This window comes from Neovison vison, chromosome 4, assembly GCF_020171115.1.
Source record: "Neovison vison isolate M4711 chromosome 4, ASM_NN_V1, whole genome shotgun sequence".
NCBI classification, from domain to species: Eukaryota; Metazoa; Chordata; class Mammalia; order Carnivora; family Mustelidae; genus Neogale; species Neogale vison.
Genome location: NC_058094.1, coordinates 139,182,671 through 139,205,597, shown reverse-complemented (window position 1 = coordinate 139,205,597; position 22,927 = coordinate 139,182,671). Strand labels below are relative to the sequence as shown.

The window sequence follows — 22,927 nt, the reverse complement described above, 5'->3', positions numbered from 1 at the left end:
GGCTCTGGCTCCCACCTGGTGGAAAGAACCCTGTGTGACCTCCGGGCTGCACCTGCTAAAAAGAGACTGGGTGTGTTGAAGAGGGCAGGTGAAGACCTGAGTGTCTGTTTCACAGATGCACCTGCAGTTACTAGTGAGAAAGAGGCTGGGAGGAGAGAGGGAGGGGCCAGAGGGCAGGGGAAGGTCTGACCACAAAGCAGGAGGGAACATCAGTGATTAGGCTGCTCAGAATCACTGAGGACTATTGGTGCAAGGAGGGCACCAGTGGTATAACAGCAATCCTTGATTGGACCTAAGCACCACACTAACTGGTTTCTGCTCATTGTTTGACCAAATCCTGAAAGTCACCCTTGACATGAATGCTACTACCCTCAATTTAGAAATGGGGAAATCCTGGGTGTTATTTTACGTAACTCCTCTGAGGCTGCATGCCTACAGGGAATTCGGTGGGGTGTGAGCCAGGTCTGGCTGAAGACAAATCTCAAGCCTCCAATGGCCACTCAGTACTGACAGAGCAATGAGTGTGCAGGCTGCTCCGGAGGCAGGGATAAGAGCAGGTTAGAGATCTCTGCTGAAAAAGCAAGAGGTCCCCTGAGCTGGCCCTGGAGCATTTCTCCCAGAGGTCTCCTCAGAAGATGGAAATGCCCTAACGTGACATGACAACTCTGCAGTCTTCGGCTAGCTAGTCTTCTCCTTTTCCTCATTTGTCAAAAGTGATGAAGTTCTAGAACCTAGGTGAGGTTCGGTGGGCTGAGGTCCGGAGCCGATGACCAAGAAAGAATTCTTGAGACATCTTTGGTGCAAAATGGTGGTTTATTTATTTATTTTATTTTATTTTAAAGATTTTATTTATTTATTTCACAGAGAGAGATCACAAGCAGGCAGAGAGGCAGGCAGAGAGAGAGGAGGAAGCAGGCTCCCTGCTGAGCAGAGAGCCCGACGCGGGCCTCGATCCCAGACCCTGAGATCATGACCTGAGCAGAAGGCAGCGGCTTAACCCACTGAGCCACCCAGGCGCCCAAAATGGTGGTTTATTAAAGCACGGGGACAGGACCCGTGGACAGGAAGAGCTGCTGCCCCGGGTTGTGAGGGTAGGCGTGTTATATACCTTGCAGTTGGGGAGAGGTGGTGAAGGGATGGGAGATTTCGACAGAGCTCTCACGTGCTAAGGTGGGCTTACAAGGTGCCGGGGGGAGTCCTTGCCCTTATGGCTTGATCAATGTCGTTTTTAGGTCAGGCATTAACATCAAGATAGTTGGGGAGATTCTTAGTGGAGTATTATGACCCTGCTATCATTTACATTCCCTTCTACCTCAGTCTCCTCCAGTTTATAGTGGAAAGGGGGACATTAGGGCTTCAGGAATTGAGAGTTATTTGCCTCTGGAAATTTGTGCTATTGATAAGGTAACCTCCCTGTTTAGATCTCTAGGATACCTGTAGAGCAAGGGAGATTCCTGTTCTGCAGGATTACGATCCCTGCAAGTTAACTATTTATCGTTTTATGGCGGTCAGGGGTGCCTGAGGAATGCTACACATATGGAGGGGAGCGGATGAAGAGGGGGTGCAAGGCGCCAGCTTTTGCTCTGTCCTAAGCCAGCCTCCTGCTCCCTCATCAAAAGGACCTTATTAGGTTGCATATAGAGTGAGCAGGGAATATGAGCTAAGCTTGTTGCCTGTCCCAAATGCATAGAAAAAGCTCAAGAAATGTTGAGGATAGGTGTTTCATCTTAAAACTGGATTGGTTGCACTAGATGATTTCTGGGGTCCTCATAGTGTAGAATTTCAGGAAATATGATAGTCCTGTAAAACCAGGGGTGTGTTTGTGTGTGTGTGTGTGTGTGGGGTGTATGGTCAAAGGAAGAAACCTGCATTGAGCCAGGGGGCAGAGGCGACCAGGGGGCAGGACCTGTCAGATCCTGTGTGAAATCCTTAGAAATGGTAAAAGCAGGGCCTCAGGAGGGTCAGCTGAGAAAGGCATCAGGCATCTGAAATGCAGTTTTCAGAGGTAAAGGTAGTAAAGTAAGTACAAGTTTGCTTTCCTGTTATCTAAAGTAGAGGAGGAACTCCTGGGTCTCCTTATGGTAAATAGCTATGCTAATGAGAGCCTCTTTGCCTGGAAGGAGAAGGAGGGAAGGGGACTTGGCTGGGGCACTGAGGTGAGGGTCCTTCACACCCACTACTAGACCCAGCTTCTGAGCTCCTCCTCTTGGTAAACACTGAGAGGCACACATGCTGAGCTCTAACCAAGATTCAAGGCTCAAGTGTCCCAAAATGCAGGCTTTGAGGTTGTGCTAATCTGGTGAGGTGTTGAGTAGAACATTCTGCTAAAAGAATAATCCAGGCCCATCGTTCAGACACTCAGCAGGTGTCTAGGGCAGCTCTCCTAAATGTTAAGTAGGGAAGACAGTGAGAATGATGGTGACAATGGGGACTGACATCTGCAGAGCATAACAACAGGTGGAAAGAGTTTGCATATGGAAGATGAGCAGTGTGGGGGGTGAGAAAGCCCATGGATTCTTCTCTTCCCGCTTTCTCTCTTTCTAGATTTTCACCAATAAGGAAATCTTCCTTTGGGGGAGAAAATCCATAACCTTCTATTCTTTCATGAAAATAAATTTTATGTCACATTGTCAACATTCAGAACTCTGTTTCTCTCAATTACTGTTCCCATTTATCTTCAAACACTGCTGACATTAAGGGCTCAACACCTGACATTAAGGGCTCAACTAAGCAGTCTTAGTTCCTGCCAAACCTCCAGCCAAATGCTCTCCTGGGTGAGACAAATGACAAAAGTGAAACAATTCAGCCTGGAGGGTATGGTGCCCTTTCTTCAAATGAGAACAGTCCATGGGTTCGGGAGCTCAGAGTCTCACAAGCAGGGGAGCACTCTGCCCCAGGGATTTTGGGCAAGGGGGCATTTTATAGAGACTTTGAAGCAGTAAAGGGGAAACAGGGAGGAATAGCAGGTCAGTCAGGGGATAAGAAGATAGTGCTTGGCTTAGGTTGATTGGCCAGGGTTGCATACCTGATCTTACTTAGAACAGGTGAATCATTGCAGATTCCTGGTGTTTGGTGCCTGCCTAGTTGGGATATACTGTGTTTTTGTCAAGGGCAGCATTTATAGGGACAGGAAATTTACCTAAGTTTCAGTTTGCTGACTTGGCCTCCCAGGCAGGAATTGATCCATCCTGGGTCTGGAAACGCATTTCACCAGGTGACAGTTGTGTTCTTCTACTTCTCTTCTTGCTGTGGTACATCTGTGCTCTTGTGTAAGTGGTGCTGAAAGGTCATATTGTTAAAAATGGGCATATTTTTAAAAAATAATAAGGGAAACTTTTGAGCAAGACACAAAAGGTAGCCAAGACTTTACCCCACACTCATGTAGAGAGTGGAGGGTCCTGAGCAAGAACCTGTGTTCTCCAGGAAGAGGAAAATCAGGTGGCCCTTGAGGGAGCAACACTTCCTGCCCAGGTCATCCCACTGCTGCCATGAATGAAACTGCTCTGATGGCCCCAGACCTCAGCTCCAAGGGAGAGACAGGGGGTCAGAGCAGGTATGGACCCAGGCAGACCTGTGCAAAGAGCCAGGTACTGAAGCTTGGACATTTCATTGAAACTCTGAGAGGCTGGTGTGCTTTCCCTGACCAGGGACAGCTCCCTTTTGCCCCTGGGATAATGTGAGACCTAATTCAGTTTGACTTTTTCTCTAGGTCACAGGGAGTAAGTTGGATGTACAAGCAATGTCAACTCTTAGTGAGCATGAAAAGCTTAAAAACCCAAACCAGGGAAGCCATTGATATGTTGTCTGCAGGGAACAGCAGGTTCAGATTGACTCCACGTGCGTGGAAGCCTTCCAAACCTGCTGACCTGGGGAATGTCCAGCCACGGGGCTCAGCCTGGGAGCCCGGTTCCCTCCAAGGCCACGATGTCATCTGATCAATGATGCGCTGAGGGGGGACGTCCTTCTCAGTTCAGAGCTGCCAAATGGGACACTTGGGAGAGTCTGAATGATACCTCGTAACCCTGGGAGGATTTATTGCTCTGACAAGGATAGAATGACGGCTCCAGTACAAGCCCTGCCACCTGGCGGGTGTGTGTCTTTAGTAAAATCCCTGTAAATGGGAATAGTAATGCTCACTTTCCAGATACTATCCACCATGGGCCTAGGATAGGGCTGATTTGGTTGCTTTGTAAATCAATATTACCAGCTAGTCTGAAATACGATGTGATTCTTATAACCACTTGTTTCGTATAACATGCCAACATAGTTATAACAACCAGATTTGGCAGAGCAGCTCATTGAAATCTTAAAATACTTCATCTGTGCAGTCACATAAGTAATCGATCCTTGATTTAAACACAGGACTAACAAATGCAAACTTGTCACAGCATCCATTTTATACATGTAGAATTCTCTCTCTATATATATACACATATACAGAGACACAGAGAGTTATGTTTAAGCTCTAAAGATTAAGAGTAAGTAAGGTCATGAGAAAGATTTCAGAGAGGTTGCAGAACTTAGCAATATCTCTCACATGTCAAGGGAGCAAAGAGCAGAAGCTGTTCTTGAAGAACAGTCATTCCGGTAACAGTGCGGGACCACATAACACAATAGAAATTCTTCTAGCCCTGGTGAATTAATAGCTGCTTGCCTTCTAGAGAGAATAATATGTATTTTTTTTAATTTCATAACAGTAATCATTGATCCATTAAATAGTGTCAAATACACTTTATTGAATGCAATATATAGTACATATGGATTCCTTCTTTGCAAGTGTAAAGTAGGTGTAATTCATCCCATTCTGAAGATGACAGAGTCTTCAGGAGGTTGAGTAGCCCCACTAAGAGGAGCTCACCGAGAACTTCAAGTCAGCCAGGTTAATAGGTTAATGAAGCATGTGCACTATGTAACACATTGGATGTTTTTCACTCAGATATTAATATATGTTCTCTCTGAGTTGTTGCTTTGAATGCGAACTGTGATCTAACCTAATAGGTTGGATAGGTTTCTTATTTGTTTTAAATAATGTGCTTCCCTCTTAAGAACTGCATTGTTTTATTACTTACACTGACTTCTACCACCCCCTCCTCACCATTGCAGGTACGTCCTGCACCTGATCATCTTCAGTATTGCTCACCAGGTCAGTGAAGTCTCTTACAGCAACAGTCACTTAGGAGTGGAAGGGCCCAGAAATACAAAGCAGGAAAAACTGTTTTTTCCAACTGTGTACTCAATGTGAGTGGTAGTTTTCGGTGAGTGGCTCGTCCTTGCAATGCCCCATTTCCCCAGCCTCCAATGAGAAAATAGACTGATAGGCTTGGTGTCATATGTACCTGTAAAAACTATAGAGATCTGCTTGTGAATATGCATATTTACATTCATATACATGGAAGAGCTTTCCTGTCAATCCATGTCTGTCCATCTGTCTTTCCCCCCATTCATTGCTCCTCGGTGCTGCTCTTGGTGCCCCTGGTTGCAGCCACTGCATTAATTCATCCACCAACAGTGACAGACACTCATGCTGCTGCCCAGACTGGCTGTCAGCAGCAAGGCTGTCCCTGACAGCTCAGGGGCTCTGTACACTGGGAGTCCCCTGACCCCCATGCTGTAAGTCAGTCTATTGTTGACATGACTCTGGCCAGGTGTCATATTATTGGGAATCTTAGCTGGGGATGGAGGGTCAAAGTCCTGTGGGATGATTTCTGGCCTCCCCAAAAAGTAGGGGAGCCTGACCTCTGCATTTCAGGGCTCCCTTCTGTGGGGAGACTGCTTTTGCCTGTTGCACCTTGTGGGAAACAAAGTTGGCTTGCCAACACACTAACCTGCTGGACCCTGTGAGGAGGGAGAGCACCAACATCCAGGGAGGGATGGGCACCACGGTGAAACCCACATTGGCCTGGTGTATTTTCAAGGGCTGGATACAGAGTGATGTGGGCAGGAGCCCAGCTTGGCAGAGCTTTTCCAGGCATTAGGAGCTTCTGACTCAGACAGGTGTCTTTTGGCAACAGGTGCCTTCCCAATGTCAAATGTCTAGTTCAAATGGCACTGGATTATGTGTCTGTCAGCTGATGACAGCAGTGACCGGTGCCTTTTACTCCCAAAGTGATCCTGTCACAGGTCCAGCCTCATATATGTTCTGTACCATCACCGTCTATAATGGTGAAGCCTCGTTTTGCAGTGTGAGCTTCTGGAGATTGCAATTTTCTCTCCTGGTCACAACTGTCCTTCCAACTTTTTCCTCAGGGGCTTTCGGCTTAGAGTTCCCCATCATCCCATTCCCTTCTTGCCTGGACGATGATGTGGTTACTTGATTTCCAAATATCACTTCAAGAGGCAGAAGAAGAACCAGTTAGTGTCTCCCCAGGTTAGGCTCCTGAGAGCAGCTGGGACTGAGCTAGAAGGAAGACCCTGGAAGGGCTGATTTGAAAGGAATTTCATTCAAGGGGGGGTAGGGGTGTAGGGGTGTGTGTGCAGTGGGTCTCGGGTCTCCATTCTTCAGTGAGCCCAGAAGAAATCCAGAGCAGGTGGAGGACAAGGTGGGGAAAGAACATGGCTCCTCTCTCCAGCTGTCAGGCCAGGCTTCCCTAGAAGACAGTGTGAGCCCCGGGGGAAAGGACATTCCAACACCTGAAACAGCCAGTGTCTCTTTGTTCCTGGTGATCCCAGTCCCAGGACGCTAAGCACTGTGAGCATCTGAACAGCCCTGTCCCTCAGGGAAAGAGAGATGGAAACCAGTCAGGCTGAGCTGAGACAGCAGCTCTAAGAGTCCGCGACCCTCGAGTCTCCTGTGGCTTCATAGATGCTGTAAGCCTGTGCTTGAAAGGCCCGCCTGCAGCCCCTTCAGACTTGTTGTGCCAGGGACAAAGCTTTCCACGTCCTCTGTGTATGCAGCATCATCAGTCTCATCTTCCAAACCTAATATTGGGTGAGCCCCTTCCCCCTACTGCTTCTACATGGTGAACATTATCATTCCTCTAACTTTCTTCTCCTTCAAGGTGTTTTGGGTGTTCATGTTAATTTTAGTGTATGCTTGTTAACTTGCGCCCCAAATGCCTGTTCCACTGAATCTTTAATGAATTTGCTAAGAACTACCATCGTGACAATATTGAGTCTTCTAACCCATAACATGGATCCTCTCTGGATTTATTTAGATATTCTTTAATTTTTTCTCTGCAATATTTGTAATTTTCCACATACAAGCTTTGCTCTTTTCTTAAATTAATTCCTAAATATTTTATTTCTTTTGGTTCTATTGTAAACCGAGTTGTTTCCTAAATTTCATTTTCAAGTGGTCAAGCCAGTATATAGAAATCCAACTGATATTTTGTACATTGAATGTGTACCTTGTGATGATGCTGACCTTGTTCACGAGTTCTACTTTTGGTTTTGTGTGCATGTAGACTCTATGGAATTACCTACAAACAAGGCCATGTCATCTGTGGATGAAGACATTTGGCATTTCCTTTTCCATCTGCTAGAGATCTTCGGATTATTTCTAGTTGCACTCTCTAGAATCTGTATTACCATGTTGAATAGAAGTGTCAAAAGCAAACATCCCAGTCTGGTTCCTGTTCTTTGGGAAAAAGCATTCAGTCCTTCAGCGTTAAGTATGATGTCAGCTGTGGGTTTTCATAGATGTCCTTTATCAGGTTGAAGGTGTTCTTCTGTGTTGAGATTGTTTCTTCTGCCAATGGAACTATTCTCTTAAGCTCTCTAGTGAATATGTCATTTTGGGTTACAAGTTTTCTATTCTAGATTTTATTTCTTTTAAATACATGTTTGTGTTGTAACTTTGGTATACTTGTAACAATATGCATTTTTGGCTTTTTGTATTTATTTCATTTATTTATTTATTTTTGGCTCCCGTCCACCACCAGCAGGTCCAGGAAGTCGCAGTCACCACGGTCCAGGTAGAGTAGCAGCACGCAAGTGGGGCTGGTGCCCAGTCTGAAGCTGAGCTCGCCCCTGCTCACCCTGTATGACCAGCGCGCAGGGAGCCCAGGGCCCAGGGCCGCCACCCAACTGATGCTGCCAGTGCCAGACTCCAACACCAATGCCCCCAGCATCAATGGCGGCAAATGGGACGACAGCCTTTATAGGTCCCCACCCTGGCGCCGCTCATGCTTTATAGCTATGGGCGCATGGGGCGTGCAAGGGGCAGGGCATCACCCGTGCGAAGCAGGGCTCCCTCGCTGGCTCACAGTGTGATGGCCCCGGCTGCAGGGCGAGGCGCAGAGGCCCTGGTACCAGCTTCATCGGGGCAGCGGCTGTTCCAGCATGGCAAAGGCGCCTTTCCCTCGCTTCGGCTCCAACTAAGGATGTGGGAGGGATGCCTTAGCGCCACCAAGAACAAAGCTGTGATCCTCTTGAGTATGTTAAAAGTGTTTTTTGAACATGAACTTCTTATAGCTACTTCGAAGTAACCGCACACCTCATAGAGTTTGTATTGAGTGGTAGGGGTTATCACCCCCTAACAACAGTCACACTTTTGTGATTCTTTGACGGTCTTATTATTTTTTATTGAAAAATATTTGTTGAAAATATATTGTAGCAACTTGATATTGTGACTTTCCTCCAGAAGGTTGCTTTCATTGCTGTTTGCACGCTGAGAAAGCTGCTTGGACTTCATCTGTGATAGTCTATCTCCTGCGGTATGTGACTGCTCATGCCTCTCCTGTTTTCTTTCTTAGTTATTTTAGTTTTCAGCCTAGCTTCCTGCGAATCACCCTGGGTCTACACAGCTTCATGGTTGCCAAAATTTCTTAGGGATGTGTCCCAGGAGATTGATTAAGACTTCGCTTCTGCCAAATGTTTTTGTTGTAGGTCTTGGGTAGCACATTCCTATTTTACACAATTAGCACATAGATTGTACGTGCTAAAGTGTACGTCTTCTCAGCTATACTTTTTCTGAGTCTTTTCATGGCTCCTCTGCATAAGAAGATCACCTCAGTGTCACCCAACCATGTGTGGCTGGGTTGGGCTTTTTTGAGTCTCTGCTAAGCACGCACACAGCTTCAGCCGAGCACATGCTTGCTGCAGTCATGGCTGGGTTGGGCTTTTTTGAGTCTCTGCTAAGCACGCACACAGCTTCAGCCGAGCACATGCTTGCTGCAGTCATGATGCCAATCGCAGACCAGCAGAGCCCCTGGCCTTCCTGCTTGCACACCGCACAGCTTGTCAGCTCACCTTCACATCGCTGCTGTCCCAGATTAACCCAGCTCCTTACACTGTGTGACTTTGGATCCCATTCACAAGGCCTCTCCTAATTGGGAGGAAACTTCCAGCTCACTATGCTCTGTGTGGGAGCTGGGGGAAGAACAGGAGCAATGCAGATGAGTGCACTGCTGTCATTCTTGAATTCTGTAGGTTTTCAGATATAAACCATTCTCAGACAATTGTGCAAATTGGACATTTCCCAACCACCGAAATAATCACTTTTGCTGCTCTAGTCTGGTTTTATTTCTAGTATTCATGGGAAGATTTGTTGACCATAAAGCGGGCCTTGCTACTGTTAACTTTTAAATTATGTAAACTATATGCCTTACTATGTTTTAATCCAATCTTTGGCTTTATTTAGAACTCCCAAATAATCCCAAGACATGCCGGCAACATGAGGCTCAAATGCCATTATCCTGACAGGTGGGCAGTGAGCCTAGAAACAGGAAGACGTGGTATGACCATCTCCTCGACTCCTTTCTAGGTGAGAGCCATGTAATCTGCCCCAGTGTCTCCACAGCAGTTTAATAGGCTGGAAAGTGAAGCCTCCCAACAGCGATACCTTGTCTGTGTATTTTACCACAAACTTCTCCTGAACTGTGGGACATTTATGAGGTTAAGATGTGGAACACATCTTTTCTTAAGGTTCTCTGGTATTTATTTGCCTGTACCATATAGGTTCTTGGCTATAAAGTGTCTTGCTGAGAGTGCAGCAGACACTCTCAGGAAAAGAAAATATCCTATTTGGGGTATATTATCTGAGAAGATTAAAGCAACTGTGAGGTAGGCTGCTTCCTTCGTGTGAATCAGCTCTATCCCTCACCTGCTACCCTGGTCTTCCCGCGGCTACATTTGTTATGACCCTTCCTTGATTGTGACAGTAATACAGGCTTTTTACTTGTGGTCATAACACCGATACTATTCATATCATGTTTTAAATTCTCATGTAAAAGTAATAAAGTATTTTGCTGTAGAGATTTTGGAAGTCTCAGAAATGATTGAAATCACCTGGTTATTTTCCTTTTCTGATTTGCAAAACACACACATATATGTATAGGTTTTTATTTTTATAAATATGGTCTTATGGGATATACAGGTTTTTCATTACATATTTGCTTTTGCTTTATAGCATGAGTATTTAGAGAATTGTTGCCTAACACATAAATATAAATTTTACTGCAAAATATTTCATGGAAATATAATAATTATTCAACTTTTCTTCTATTCTTAAAATTTTTGACTTTTTCTGGTTTTAGAGAAAAATATGCCTGATAGAAAACAAGTATTATTTTGTCAGAGCTAGTTCATGAATAAAAATTGCTGGATGTAATGACACAAATGTGTGTATTTGCGCAGGTCAGATAAGCTCCATCTGTGCAGTTCTGAGAACAGACCAAATGACAGAAGTGCCACCAGGAGGTGTGTGGGAGTCTGAGGATTAACCAGAAAGAGTTTTGTAAGGTGGAGAAGGGGGCGAGAACGGTATGTACATTCTGGCGTTGGGGCCCAAATCTCCAGAATTGGTGAGAATATGCTTTGTGATGTCAGAATGTAAAAGCCAAAGCAGTGATGTCTGCAGTAGAGCTTTGTTTCCCCAAAGCCTGAACAGATTGGATCCCGGGACTGAGCACAATCTCTGTTCCATGTTTGGGTGGCATGTGGGTGTGGACACTTACTTTTTATGCTCACATCACTGAACAGCCCTCCTCTGCTCCGCACCCCCCCTCAAACACACTTATCTGTTGTGCAAGTCTTCTACTGAGCATTGCTTGGCCTGGCTCTGAAGTCACTTGTCCCTGTAGGGGACTGGCATGACTCAGTCTATGAAATTCAGTGACACAGTTGAACTCAGAGCCTCCATATGTCCATGTGTTCTTGTGAGGAAAGAAGCACCTGCTGTTGTGTCGTCTACGGTCACCCTGTGCTAGTAACCTCGTGGGCATGGGTCTCATGTCACCCTGCCTACACGGACAAAATGAGACCAAAGTTTGAGCCTCAGTAAATCACCTGCCATGGAAAAGCACAGATCCTGTTGGAATGTTGGGGATCACCTAGTGCTACAAGAAATCTCTGCTGTTTCCTTCAGAACAGTGTCATTAGAGTGGACTGAGTGTGCAGCAACTCAACAGCCCTGGGCTTACAATCCTAACTCACATAGCAGCTACAAGAATCAACTTGGTATAAATAGAGGGACCCTCACCGACAGCCAAAGAGTATATTTGAGATCAGAAGCATGTGTGCAGATGGATCTTTTCTTTCCGTTAGCTGTGGCCTTTTGCAAAGGAGCAAAGTTGGCTGTGGTTTAACTGTTCTTATTTCATCTTTCAGCACCAGAGCCAGTGGTTGCAGAGCCCCAACCAGCAGGGGCCAGCTTGACTTCAAGCACTTCCAGGAATCAACCACATTTGAAGGAAGTATATAGTGCCCACCTTCCACCCACACTGTTTCCAGGACAACCACCCTCCCCCTCTTTTCGCCTCCCAGTCCAGGGCAACCCAGGTCCAGTTGGGGAAGAAAAGTGCTAGAGAGTTGGAAGCCACAGGACACAGCGCCTAGGACCCCCAGCAGTGACATTAGCTCACACGACTTAAGTAATTTGCTAGTTTCCTCTCTGTGCCTCCATGCTTTCCACAGGCAGAATTAGTTCCACATGTCTGAGTAAAGGCCTGGACATCTGTCCTAAAAGGTCTGAAGAAATTTTTGACAAGGAGTAAATCAAAATTAAATTTCCTCTTTTTGTATCTTGTGGGCTTTATGTTGTTTCCACATGGGAACCTCTACATGGTTTCCAAAAGCACCTGTTTCACAAAAACTGAACCTGATTGTAAATTAAGAAAAAATCCTTCCCAATTTTAAATGAGATATTGTTTAAGTTCGAATATATTAAAGTTCCTACATTAAGTGGATTTGTTAACAAAAATAGAAAAATAAACCATCACTACCTTTTTCACCACTTGCCACACACTGAATATTTTTTTTACATCCATGTGTATAGAAATATACACACATATACTAATGAATGCCCTAATTGTTAGTGTGTTTGCATGTGTACATGTGTGTTTCTCTTACTTCTAACTTAGATCTCTCAATAGTAGTGGCTAATGTTGTTGAGCATTCATGGGTACCCAAGAAAGTTAAATCATTTTATCCACAGAACTCTAAGGGATGGGTCACTTTGACAAGTGAGAAAATTATGTCACAGAGAGTTCAATAGCTGTAGAACCAAGATTTAAGCCCAAGAACATGGAGTTCAGAAGTCAAGCAATTAACCCCTCTGCCATTCTACCTTTTCAGTGTTAGTACAACTCTCTTGGGATTTTGTGACATCAGGAAATATGGTGCCTGGGACACACTGGAACAGGTCTGAGCACAGCCACCAGTATTGTGACATGTTATAGTGTCACCACCAGAGTGTATTAAACCAAATGTGTCTGAATCTGCTAAACTTTGCAGGAGAAATAACCTGGAAACCTTCACTGCCTGTGGCTCACCTAGGATCAGTGGCCCAAAGAAAGCATCATAAGGACTATCTTAGAGAAAGAATTAGAAATGTGGAATTGATCACTTATTACAAGTGATGCTGAATTGGAAATCTCAGTTGTCATGCTGTCCTTCAGTTTGGACTCTCAGTTAGCACCAAATAAATTACACAGAGGCCAAAGAAGACTTGATTGCTTTTATTGTAACTATTATGAAAAACACACAAATGTCAGGTAATAAGCATGTTGGCTTCCAGGTATTAAAATAAAGACTTCAAGGCAGTTATCTGGTTAAAGAGTTCAAGGAATGCAGTTCTAAGGTGTATGGTGGTTTTACCCAGAGGCATGGGGACTGGGTGGCTGGGAGCTGGTGGACAACAATGAGGGGGTGGTGCAGAAGACTCTGTGGATGCCCCCTGGCCCCACCCAGGAGTCATGGTGGAATTTGTTCTAGCTGCAGAGTGAAAGCTTCTGTTTGCCCAGGGGTTTGTAAGCCTGGTCTCAGATAACAACACAAGAAAAAGACACATGTGAACTGAAATAACCCAATCTCAGAAAGAAGGCTCACTAGATCCTCAGCAGACACTTTTAGAGAAACTAGCCAGTGGCTAGAAGTGACACCTTGTGCCACCATGTGTTAGGAACTCTTCCCACTGCCACTGAGTGCTGGTCTCCCAAGCAGACAGATGACGATGATGATGGAGTAGACCAGGCTCTTCAGGAGGAGGAGGAGGTAGGTATAGTAGGCAGATGTGTTCCCAAGTTGCAGCTGCAGGGTGTCTAAAAGAAGCATTTCATTAATTTCACGTGTTGTTTTGAAAGGCTAGGACTTATTAATGGGCGAAGGGTGACTGTATACACTTCTGATGACTTAGGTTAAAGTGACACACTCACACCAGCACAACTGGAGAATAAACACCTACATCACCATCTCGACCACCACCGTCCCCAAGACAACTCAGACACAGTTTGCTGGTCACATCACTCAAACATCTACTAAATTCACCTACAACTTTCCAAAGTAATAAAAAGTAAGGTTGTGTTTTAATGAATGAATCCAAAGGGAAAAAGGCATTGGTGATAAATAGGTTTTAACATTCCTTCTTCCCTACCATGTTTTGAAATAAGAATAAGAGGCAATATGCATTCTGTAGAAATTTCATTAATAGCAATTAGTTTAAAACAGATACAGTATCTGGACTTTGTAACATATCAAAATTGTGTTTGGGTCCTATAAATCTGACTCAAGAAAAAAAAAAAGAAGAGGCTATATCCATTAAGTACAAACTAGCTGTTCCTTATTTTGGCAACTTTGTATGCAAAGCTTAAACCTTATTTAATTTTTCAATAACCGATGAGATTATTATTATTATTATTATTATTAGTTTCACTCCCATTTTACAAATAAACTGAAGACATAGAGAGAAGGGCTGATTTCGGGGCACATGGGTGGCTCGGTCATTAGGTGTCTGCCTTCATTCAGCCCAGGTCATGATCCCAGAGTCCTGGGATCGAGTCCCACATTGGGATCCCTGCTCTGCGGGGAGCCTGCTTCTCCCTCTCCCACTCCCTCTGCTGTGTTCCCTCTCTCATTGTGTCTGTCAAATAAATAAATAAAATATTAAAAAAAAAAGGAGGGCTGATTTCATGCAACTAATAAGTATCAAAAGCCAGATTTCAATTCCAGCAACATGGCATCTAGGAACACTTTCTCAGCTGCTCTATAATTCTGCATATTCACACGCAAAAAATAACAAAGATATCAAAATGATTAAGCAAAACTATAAATTAGGATGATGATAATGAAAGGTGATGATGATGATTAGAGCCCACAAGTCCCTTGATATTGGACACGGAGGATGGATCAGGAGGGCTAGAACCAATGCTCTTCATTATTACCTTTGTTCATATGTGGGGAGAAAACGCCCAGAGGTAGTACTTACAATGTAGCAGCTAAGTGAGATACCTATGCTAGACATTTCACATATATCACTTTATATCTCCTATGACTGAGCTAGGTGTTATTTATGTCATTTTTGGTGTGTTCAGAAAATGTGAATAGTTTAGCCATAATCATGCAACTGATAATTAAAAGAGTGGAGTTTAAGTCCACTCTGTGGCACCAGAAGGCCTGCACTCACACCCTTCCCCATGTGTACACCTGCCTCAGGATCTCAGCTTACGGGATTAGAGGAAGAATAAAAACTAAGATAGTATATGAATTCTTGATTCAGATGGTCTGGGATGAAGCCCTAGATCTTGCTGTGTGGTGTGGAGACAAATAAATTTAGCTCATTGTCCTCCTATGTAAAATGGGAATAAAATCCTTCACAGTGAGTATTAGGAGAATTAAACAAAATGCACTCACAGTGCAGCACACCTTCTGTATGAGAAGTTCTCAGTGTCAGTTCATGTTATTAACTTCCAGCAAGAACAATTCTTTTTTTTTTTTAATCTACAAGCAATCTGAAAAAAAAAATCTAGAAGCAATTGATATCTTGTTTTCCTCAGTCAGTAGTAACAAAGGTCACAGAAGTGAAAGAATTCCATTGTTGAAAGAATTCAGAGCACCTCACTGCACCCCTAACTTATAGTCCTCTCACACCCAAAGCAGCATTTACTGTGTGATGATGATTCCTGAGAGATGATGGATTGTCTTAAAATATCACTCAGTCTATTGGGATGCCTGGGTGGCTCAGTTGGTTAAGCAGCTGCCTTCGGCTCAGGTCATGATCCCGGCGTCCTGGGATCAAGTCCCACATCGGGCTCCTTGCTCAGCAGGGAGCCTGCTTCTCCCTCTGCCTCTGCCTGCCATTCTGTCTGCCTGTGCTCGCTCTCTCATAAATGAATAAAATCGTTAAAAAAAAAAATATCTCTGAGTCTATTGTTCAAGATCCAGCCATTCTGCAGTTTTTCCCTGAAGCCAGGGCAGTTCAATGGTGATGTTGATGAGGAGGAAAAAATGCTACAGCAGAACATAAAGGCAAACATAGACAAAATCTTACCATTTTCATCATTCAAAGAAGATTTTGTGGAGTTAATAGCAGCAAGCTCTGAAAGAAATTAGTGCAAGTATTATTCAATTGTTCAAATCCATTATTTGATGTGTGTCTGTGTTGTGGATATAAAGATGATAGATATTTAGATGATAGATAGGTAGATTATAGATAGCAATTAGTAAGCAGAGAGGAGAGCCTTTACTAATATGAGCCCCACAATTCCAGAATTGATTTTTCTGAGACTGTGTAATTCAGTAAATCAATTCAAAATTGTATTTCTGCACATGAAGATGTTAAACTTCATAAATTATGCATTTCTTTCTTTTTTCCCCCACAGCTGGAGGGTAACTGCCTAAGACTATCTTGTTTTCCTTCTCTGCTCATAGCTCCTAGCACAGTGCCTACTGCAAAGTAGGTGTCATATAAAAATGTGTTGGATGGAAAAATAACAAGAAACTGGCCACTGTACAGTCCTCAGCACCCACTGCTGACATGAAGTGCTGTTACCAAGATGAATCCATCCAACCCTAGAATCACAGCAGAATCTTACATGTTGGAAGGAGTCTGGTTTAGGTCAATTTCCCATCTAAGCAAAAGAAAGCAGTCCTACCTTTCAAATCACACAAGCTTCAGTATCCCCAGATACCGCACATGATTTTTTGGAGTGGTGGTATTTGCAGACATGACAACACTATGAATGAAAGCTAATACTTATTAAATGATTATTACTGTGCCAGACACTGTGTTAAGGGTTCATAGTGTGGATATTCCTCAAGAAATTAAAAATAGAACTTCCCTATGACCCTGCAATTGCACTACTGGGTATTTTCCCCAAAGATACAGATGTAGTGAAAAGAAGGGCCATCTGTACCACAATGTTTATAGCAGCAATGGCCACGGTTGCCAAACTGTGGAAAGAACCAAGATGCCCTTCAACAGAGGAATGGATAAGGAAGATGTGTTCCATATACACTATGGAGTATTGTGCCTCAATCAGAAAGGATGAATACCCAACTTTTGGAGCAACATGGATGGGACTGGAAGAGATTATGCTGAGTGAAATAAGTCAGCAGAGAGAGTCAATTATCATATGGTTTCACTTATTTGTGGACATAACAAATAGCGTGGAGGACACGGGGAGTTAGAGAGGAGAAGGAAGTTGGGGGAAATTAGAAGGGGAGGTGAACCACGAGAAACTATGGACTCTAAAAAACAATCTGAGGGGTTTTAAGTGGTGGAGGGGTGGGAGGTTGGGAGAACCAGGTGGTGGGTATTAGAGAGTGCAGGGATTGCATGGTGCACTGGGTATGGTAAAAAAACAATGAATACTGTTATGCTGAATATAAATAAAGAATAAATTAAAACAAAACAAAACAAAACAAAAACCTGTATGTGTGTTCTAGGTGCTCTTTCTCAAGGCTGGTCAAAAACGAGGACAAGGGGCACCTGGCTGACTCAGTGGGTTAAAGCCTCTGCCTTTGGCTCAGGTCATGATCCCATGGTCCTGGATCGAACCCCATATGGGGCTCTCTGCTCAACAGGGACACTACTTCTTCTGCCTATATCCCTGCCTACTTGTGATCTTTGTCAAATAAATAAATAAAATCTTTTTAAAAAATGAATGGCCAAAATTAACAAAACAGGAAACAACATGTGTTGGAGAGGATGTGGAGAAAGGGGAACCCTCTTACACTGTTGGTGGGAATGCAAGTTGGTGCAGCCACTTTGGAGAACAGTGTGGAGTTTCCTCAAGAAATTAAAAATAGAGCTTCCCTACGACCCTGCAATTGCACTCCTGGGTATTTACCCCAAAGATACAGATGTCGTGAAAAGAAGGGCCATCTGTACCCCAATGTTTATAGCAGCAATGGCCACAGTCGCCAAACTATGGAAAGAACCAAGATGCCCTTCAACGGATGAATGGATAAGGAAGATGTGGTCCATATACACTATGGAGTATTATGCCTCCATCAGAAAGGATGAATACCCAACTTTTGTAGCAACATGGACGGGACTGGAAGAGATTATGCTGAGTGAAATAAGTCAAGCAGAGAGAGTCAGTTATCATATGGTTTCACTTATTTGTAGAGCATAACCAATAGCATGGAGGACAAGGGACGTTAGAGAGGAGTAGGGAATTTGGGTAAATTGGAAGGGGAGGTGAACCATGAGAGACTATGGACTCTGAAAAACAATCTGAGGGGTTTGAAGTGGCGGGGAGGTGGGAGGTTGGGGTACCAGGTAGTGGGTATTATAGATGGCACGGCTTGCATGGAGCACTGGGTGTGGTGATTAAATAATTATAAAACTAAAATAAAAAAAAATAAAAAAATAAAAAAATTTATTTAAAAAAAATGAGGACAAGATGAGTTTTATCTCTCTTGAGATTCACTTAATCATTGTGAGCTTTCATGTATCTTTATACATATATACAAGTTTTTATCAAAAACAAAAACAGGGATGCCTAGGAGCTTCAGTCAGTTGGGCATCTGCCTTTGGCTCAGGTCATGATATCTGGGTCCTGGGATCTAGTACCACATGAGGCTCCCTGCTCAGCAGGGAATCTGCTTCTCTCTCTCAAATACATAGATAAAATCTTTAAAAAAAAAGAAAATTCCATGAACCAATATTAGAAATCGGCTATAGAATTGCATTAACAGAAATGTTTTTGTTACTTTTTTTGTTATGAGAGGAACTTGGAGACATTCCTTTCAGAAATGCTATGTAAAACACTTATACACAGGAACTTCTCCCTTACCATAATTCTTACCATAAAACTTACTATACTTTTTACTTTTCTCTGCAAACTAGAGAAATCAAAACCTAACAGGATACTTCAGACAAGGGGTTACATTAAATTTATGCCTTGCTCATTTACTTCCTTTCTGTTAGCTATAGAAATAAAAAGCTTAGCGGTGACTTATAATCTTATTTAAGTTAGTTTTAGGAAAATATATAAATAAATACACTGAATATAGGAATAAACTCATCCATGTTGTGTTTTCAACAAGCATTTTCACTGGCATAATTTTATTAGATCTTCATCATAGGTCAGGTAAAAGTAAATGCTTAACACGAATTTGGTCATTAGACAAGCTAGGAATCTGGGAAATAGCAAAAATTCAAAACTGGGTAATTTTAAAGATTTAACTAGCTGTATATATAAACCTATTCATGAGTCAGGCATCATCCTATCCAGGAAGTAGAGAGGAGCTTTAAAGGCCAATACGAAAGAGGTTTTTCAAGATAGGTAGTGAAAAAGAAATTATCAGCAAGGAAACTATTCGCTGAGGCAAGGTCATCTTCTTGTGGGGAATGGAGGACAATCTAATTCCTAGTGCTGACCAGGAAGTTCCCATGTCCACTCACTATACGCTGCACTTCTGGGTATTGACTCTGCAGCTGGGTAGGTATGAAGACTTTTTTTTTTTCTTTTTTTTCTTTTTTTTTTCCAATTTATTTATTTTCAGAAAAACAGTATTCATTATTTTTTCACCACACCCAGTGCTCCATGCAAGCTGTGCCCTCTATAATACCCACCACCTGGTACCCCAACCTCCCACCCCCCCGCCGCTTCAAACCCCTCAGATTGTTTTTCAGAGTCCATAGTCTCTCATGGTTCATCTCCCCTTCCAATTTACCCAAAAGCACATACCCTCCCCAATGTCCATAACCCTACGCCCCTTCTCCTAACCCCCCTCCCCCCAGCAACCCACAGTTTGTTTCGTGAGATTAAGAGTCACTTATGGTTTGTCTCCCTCCCTATCCCGTCTTGTTTCATGGATTCTTCTCCTACCCACTTATAAAGAAGTATGATCAAGACCTTTCCCTTCATTCTTGAAGTTGTTGCTGAAGCCCTCCTAAAGCAACAGGTAACCTCCCCCAAAAAACAAGAAACAAACAAAACCCTTTGACTCTGACCAAAGCAGTTGGCCCACTTAAGCCCCAGGTATGAAGACTTTAATGACTTGTGGCCTTAAGCTAACTGAGTACATTTTGAGCCTGTGGTTTTCCTTTTTAACAACTCTGCCTTTTGATCAGACTCTCAGCTGAACGGAGAGTCGGGTTCTAAATTGAAGGCATTAACACCACTCTCAGCAACTGCTCTGACATTCTCACAATAATTGTTGTTCCTCTGGGTGATATTAAAAGGTCTTAACCTTTTACTTAACCCTTGTGATAGTCACAGGTTACCACTTCAGCTTTACAAGTTTTGAGTTGGTCATTCTCTTCATTTGTTGTAATGTTCCAGTCTTAGATAATTTGCTTGGAGATTGCTGGCTTTGAATTTGCATGAAAGCTTTTGAGAGGGCATAACACACCAGGCAGATTATTACGATGCCTCTAAACATGATAATTCCTCATGTTTGCCATAGTCCCCAAGACTCAAAGCAATTAAAATCAAATATGTAAGACTCAGTTGGTTGGGCAGCTGCCTTCGGCTCAGGTCATACCAGCGTCCTGGGATCGAGTCACGCATCGGGCTCCTTGCTCTGCAGGGAGCCTGCTTCTCCCTCTGCCTCTGCCTGCCACTCTGTCTGCCTGTGCTTGCTCTCTCGCCCTCTCTCTCTGATACATAAATAAATAAAATCTAAAAAAAAAAAAAAAAAAAAAAAAAGAAAGACCCTATTAAAGAAGAAACTCTGTTAAGCCACCTGGCTTGCACCATGACATGATGTTATTGGGTTTTAATTTTCCCAATAGTGTTCAACTTGGTATAGAACACGGTGTTGCCTACAGCAAAGATCCAGTCTTGCTCAACCGAATCATAATCAAGGGCTATTTTATTTTCAAGAACTGCTTTGGTCAGAGTCAAAGGGTTTTGTTTGTTTCTTGTTTTTTGGGGGAGGTTACCTGTTGCTTTAGGAGGGCTTCAGCAACAACTTCAAGAATGAAGGGAAAGGTCTTGATCATACTTCTTTATAATTATCCCTCACTGAGGAAGTAGGGCCAGCCAAAGGAGTGAGTCCTGGGGGTTCTTCGTAATACCTAACTGACTCCCAATAGAATTTGATGGTAATCAACCAATGAGATGTCTTATTGACCTTGAGAGAAATTAGGAAAAGGGTTATATTTTCTGCTAGATAGCTCTAATTCCAGAGATTAGGCCCCTTCTCATTGACCTGGGAGATATAGGCCATTGACAGTGTAAAGGAAAAGAAAAGAGGGAGAAAGGATTTCAAATATAAAGTATGAAGCTCTGAACCCCTGTCTAGATGAAAGCATTCTAGATGTCAGCTACTTCTCTTTCCCTCAATATGATTCAGAAGCACCAGTATCTGGGCAGGACTAGGTGTCAGGTGGAGACTTCCATAGCTATGTAATGCATACAAGGTTCAACTATTAGTTTTATAGCAGGAACACTTGGTAATGTTCCTCTTCTACTGGAAATGTCCAGGGCTATCTTCCTCCAATGTTGGGTCTTACATACCTAATCACCAGGCTGCATCCTGTAACTGAGAGGACCCTTTAATTGTGCTTTGAGAAGGTTTCTGTAACCTGATGATGACAGGCTTGAGCATGAGACACTGAAGACTCACATACAAAGGATCGGCAGAAGTTTGTACACTGAGACAATTCTAGGAAGTTTGCAACGTGTTCCTAAAGGCTCCTGTGATTTTCCCTGTGAATTATGTGCCATAGTCGCAGGAGATCACAGAAGGTGTCTCCCAAAGGGGAAACCCGTTTTTAACAATGTCTTTGCAACAATGAGGACATCAGTCTCTTGGCAGGGAAAGGCTTAACCACACCCAGAAAATATACAAACAATGACAAGTGCATATTGACAACATGTACCAACTGGCAGTGGTCCAGCTGCAGGTGTTCAAAGAACCCAGAGGGAACAGGCATGAAGCCTTCAGAAAGCAAGCAATTGTTCCAGAATTATGGACTTGACAGGTAAGACAATGGTAAACTGTTTTGTACTTTTGAGATCTCCAACCTGGTGGTTACCAAGCCAATTCCTCAAAACTAAAAAGGACTTTTAGATTTGCAATTTGGACTCAACTGGGTGGCCCAGTCTGTTAAGCATCTGCATTCAGCTTTTGTCCTGGCCCTCTGGTGCTGGCATCAAGCCCCATTTGAGGCTCCCTATTCAGTGGGAAGTCTGCTTTTCCCTCTCCCTCTGCCCCACAACTCATGGTCTACACCAAAGACTAAAAATTATGCACACATTAGTGTATGGCCAGTAAGAGATGTTACTGACCTCTGGCCAAAGAAAACTCTTGTGCAACACCAATTCTCCTGGACACTTCCTGAGGGTTCCACCTGAGGAACTCGGTCTGAACATTTAGGGGCTTGGTTGTTTGCCAGGTCAGTTGGCTTCTGGGCAAATATACTAGCTCAAGAGAGCTGAAAAAAAAAAAACATGTTACCTCGACTTAACACAAGCATAACACTCTGCCAGCCCAAGCTGGCCTGCCCTGTAAAGCAAAATCAATTACTGTAGGAGTTTGAACAAAAAGAGAGTGGAGCATATAGCCAAGAACTCACCCACAGCCATTGGATCAGGTGAGAAAGATCGTGAATTCAAAGGACTAACGGTCACCACCTCTCTGTTTTGCTTTGTTTCTGAATGCCCCTGGGAGTCCATTTCAGATTCTGTCACAGCCATCAAGCCTGTTAAAGAACAAAAATTGGAACTAAGTAAATGTTAAAGATCTAATAGCATTACTAATCAATGTATTAATGAATCATTAAGCATCCCATCTAGGAAGTAGAGGGGAACTCAAAAGGGTTAGAGGAAAAGAAACCTTTTTAACAACAGACATGGAGCAGAAAAAGAAAATTCTTAGCAAAGAATCCATTGTTTTAGGCAAGGTCACCTTCCCAAAGGGAAAGAGGAAATCCATCAGAAATCTTTCTGGGGATGATAAGGAAATCCCCATGTTGACTGGGTAAATGTTACTCTTCTAGAGGATTGAAACTGTACTTGGGTTAGGTATTAAGTCTTTGTATAGTGACTTGGAGCCTTAAACTGAGTGTTACCATTTTAGGCATGTGGATTCTTTTTTGTTCCCCAATGTTTCAAGAAGACAAAGATTTACTTCAGAAATCAAAACTTGTATATAGAAAGCTCTTCACAGTTCTTGTTGTGTTTATTTCCCACTGCTTAAAAATTGCTTGTGAATTACAGACAAAAGTATAAACTGGCTACTTTTTTTTTTCCCCCATTTATTTATTTTCAGAAAAACAGTATTCATTATTTTTTCACCACACCCAGTGCTCCAT

The 22,927-nt window shown here is 43.2% G+C and overlaps 1 gene segment (V, D, J or C); it reads right to left on the bottom strand.

Moving 5' to 3' along the window:
• Positions 1–12,938: 12,938 nt before the first annotated feature.
• LOC122904009 overlaps positions 12,939–22,927 on the bottom strand; it is a 55,402-nt gene continuing 45,413 nt past the window's right edge. Inside the window, 3 exon segments of the C gene segment in view lie at positions 12,939–13,478; positions 15,704–15,751; positions 22,190–22,315. Coding sequence covers positions 13,336–13,478; positions 15,704–15,751; positions 22,190–22,315 — 317 coding nt within the window.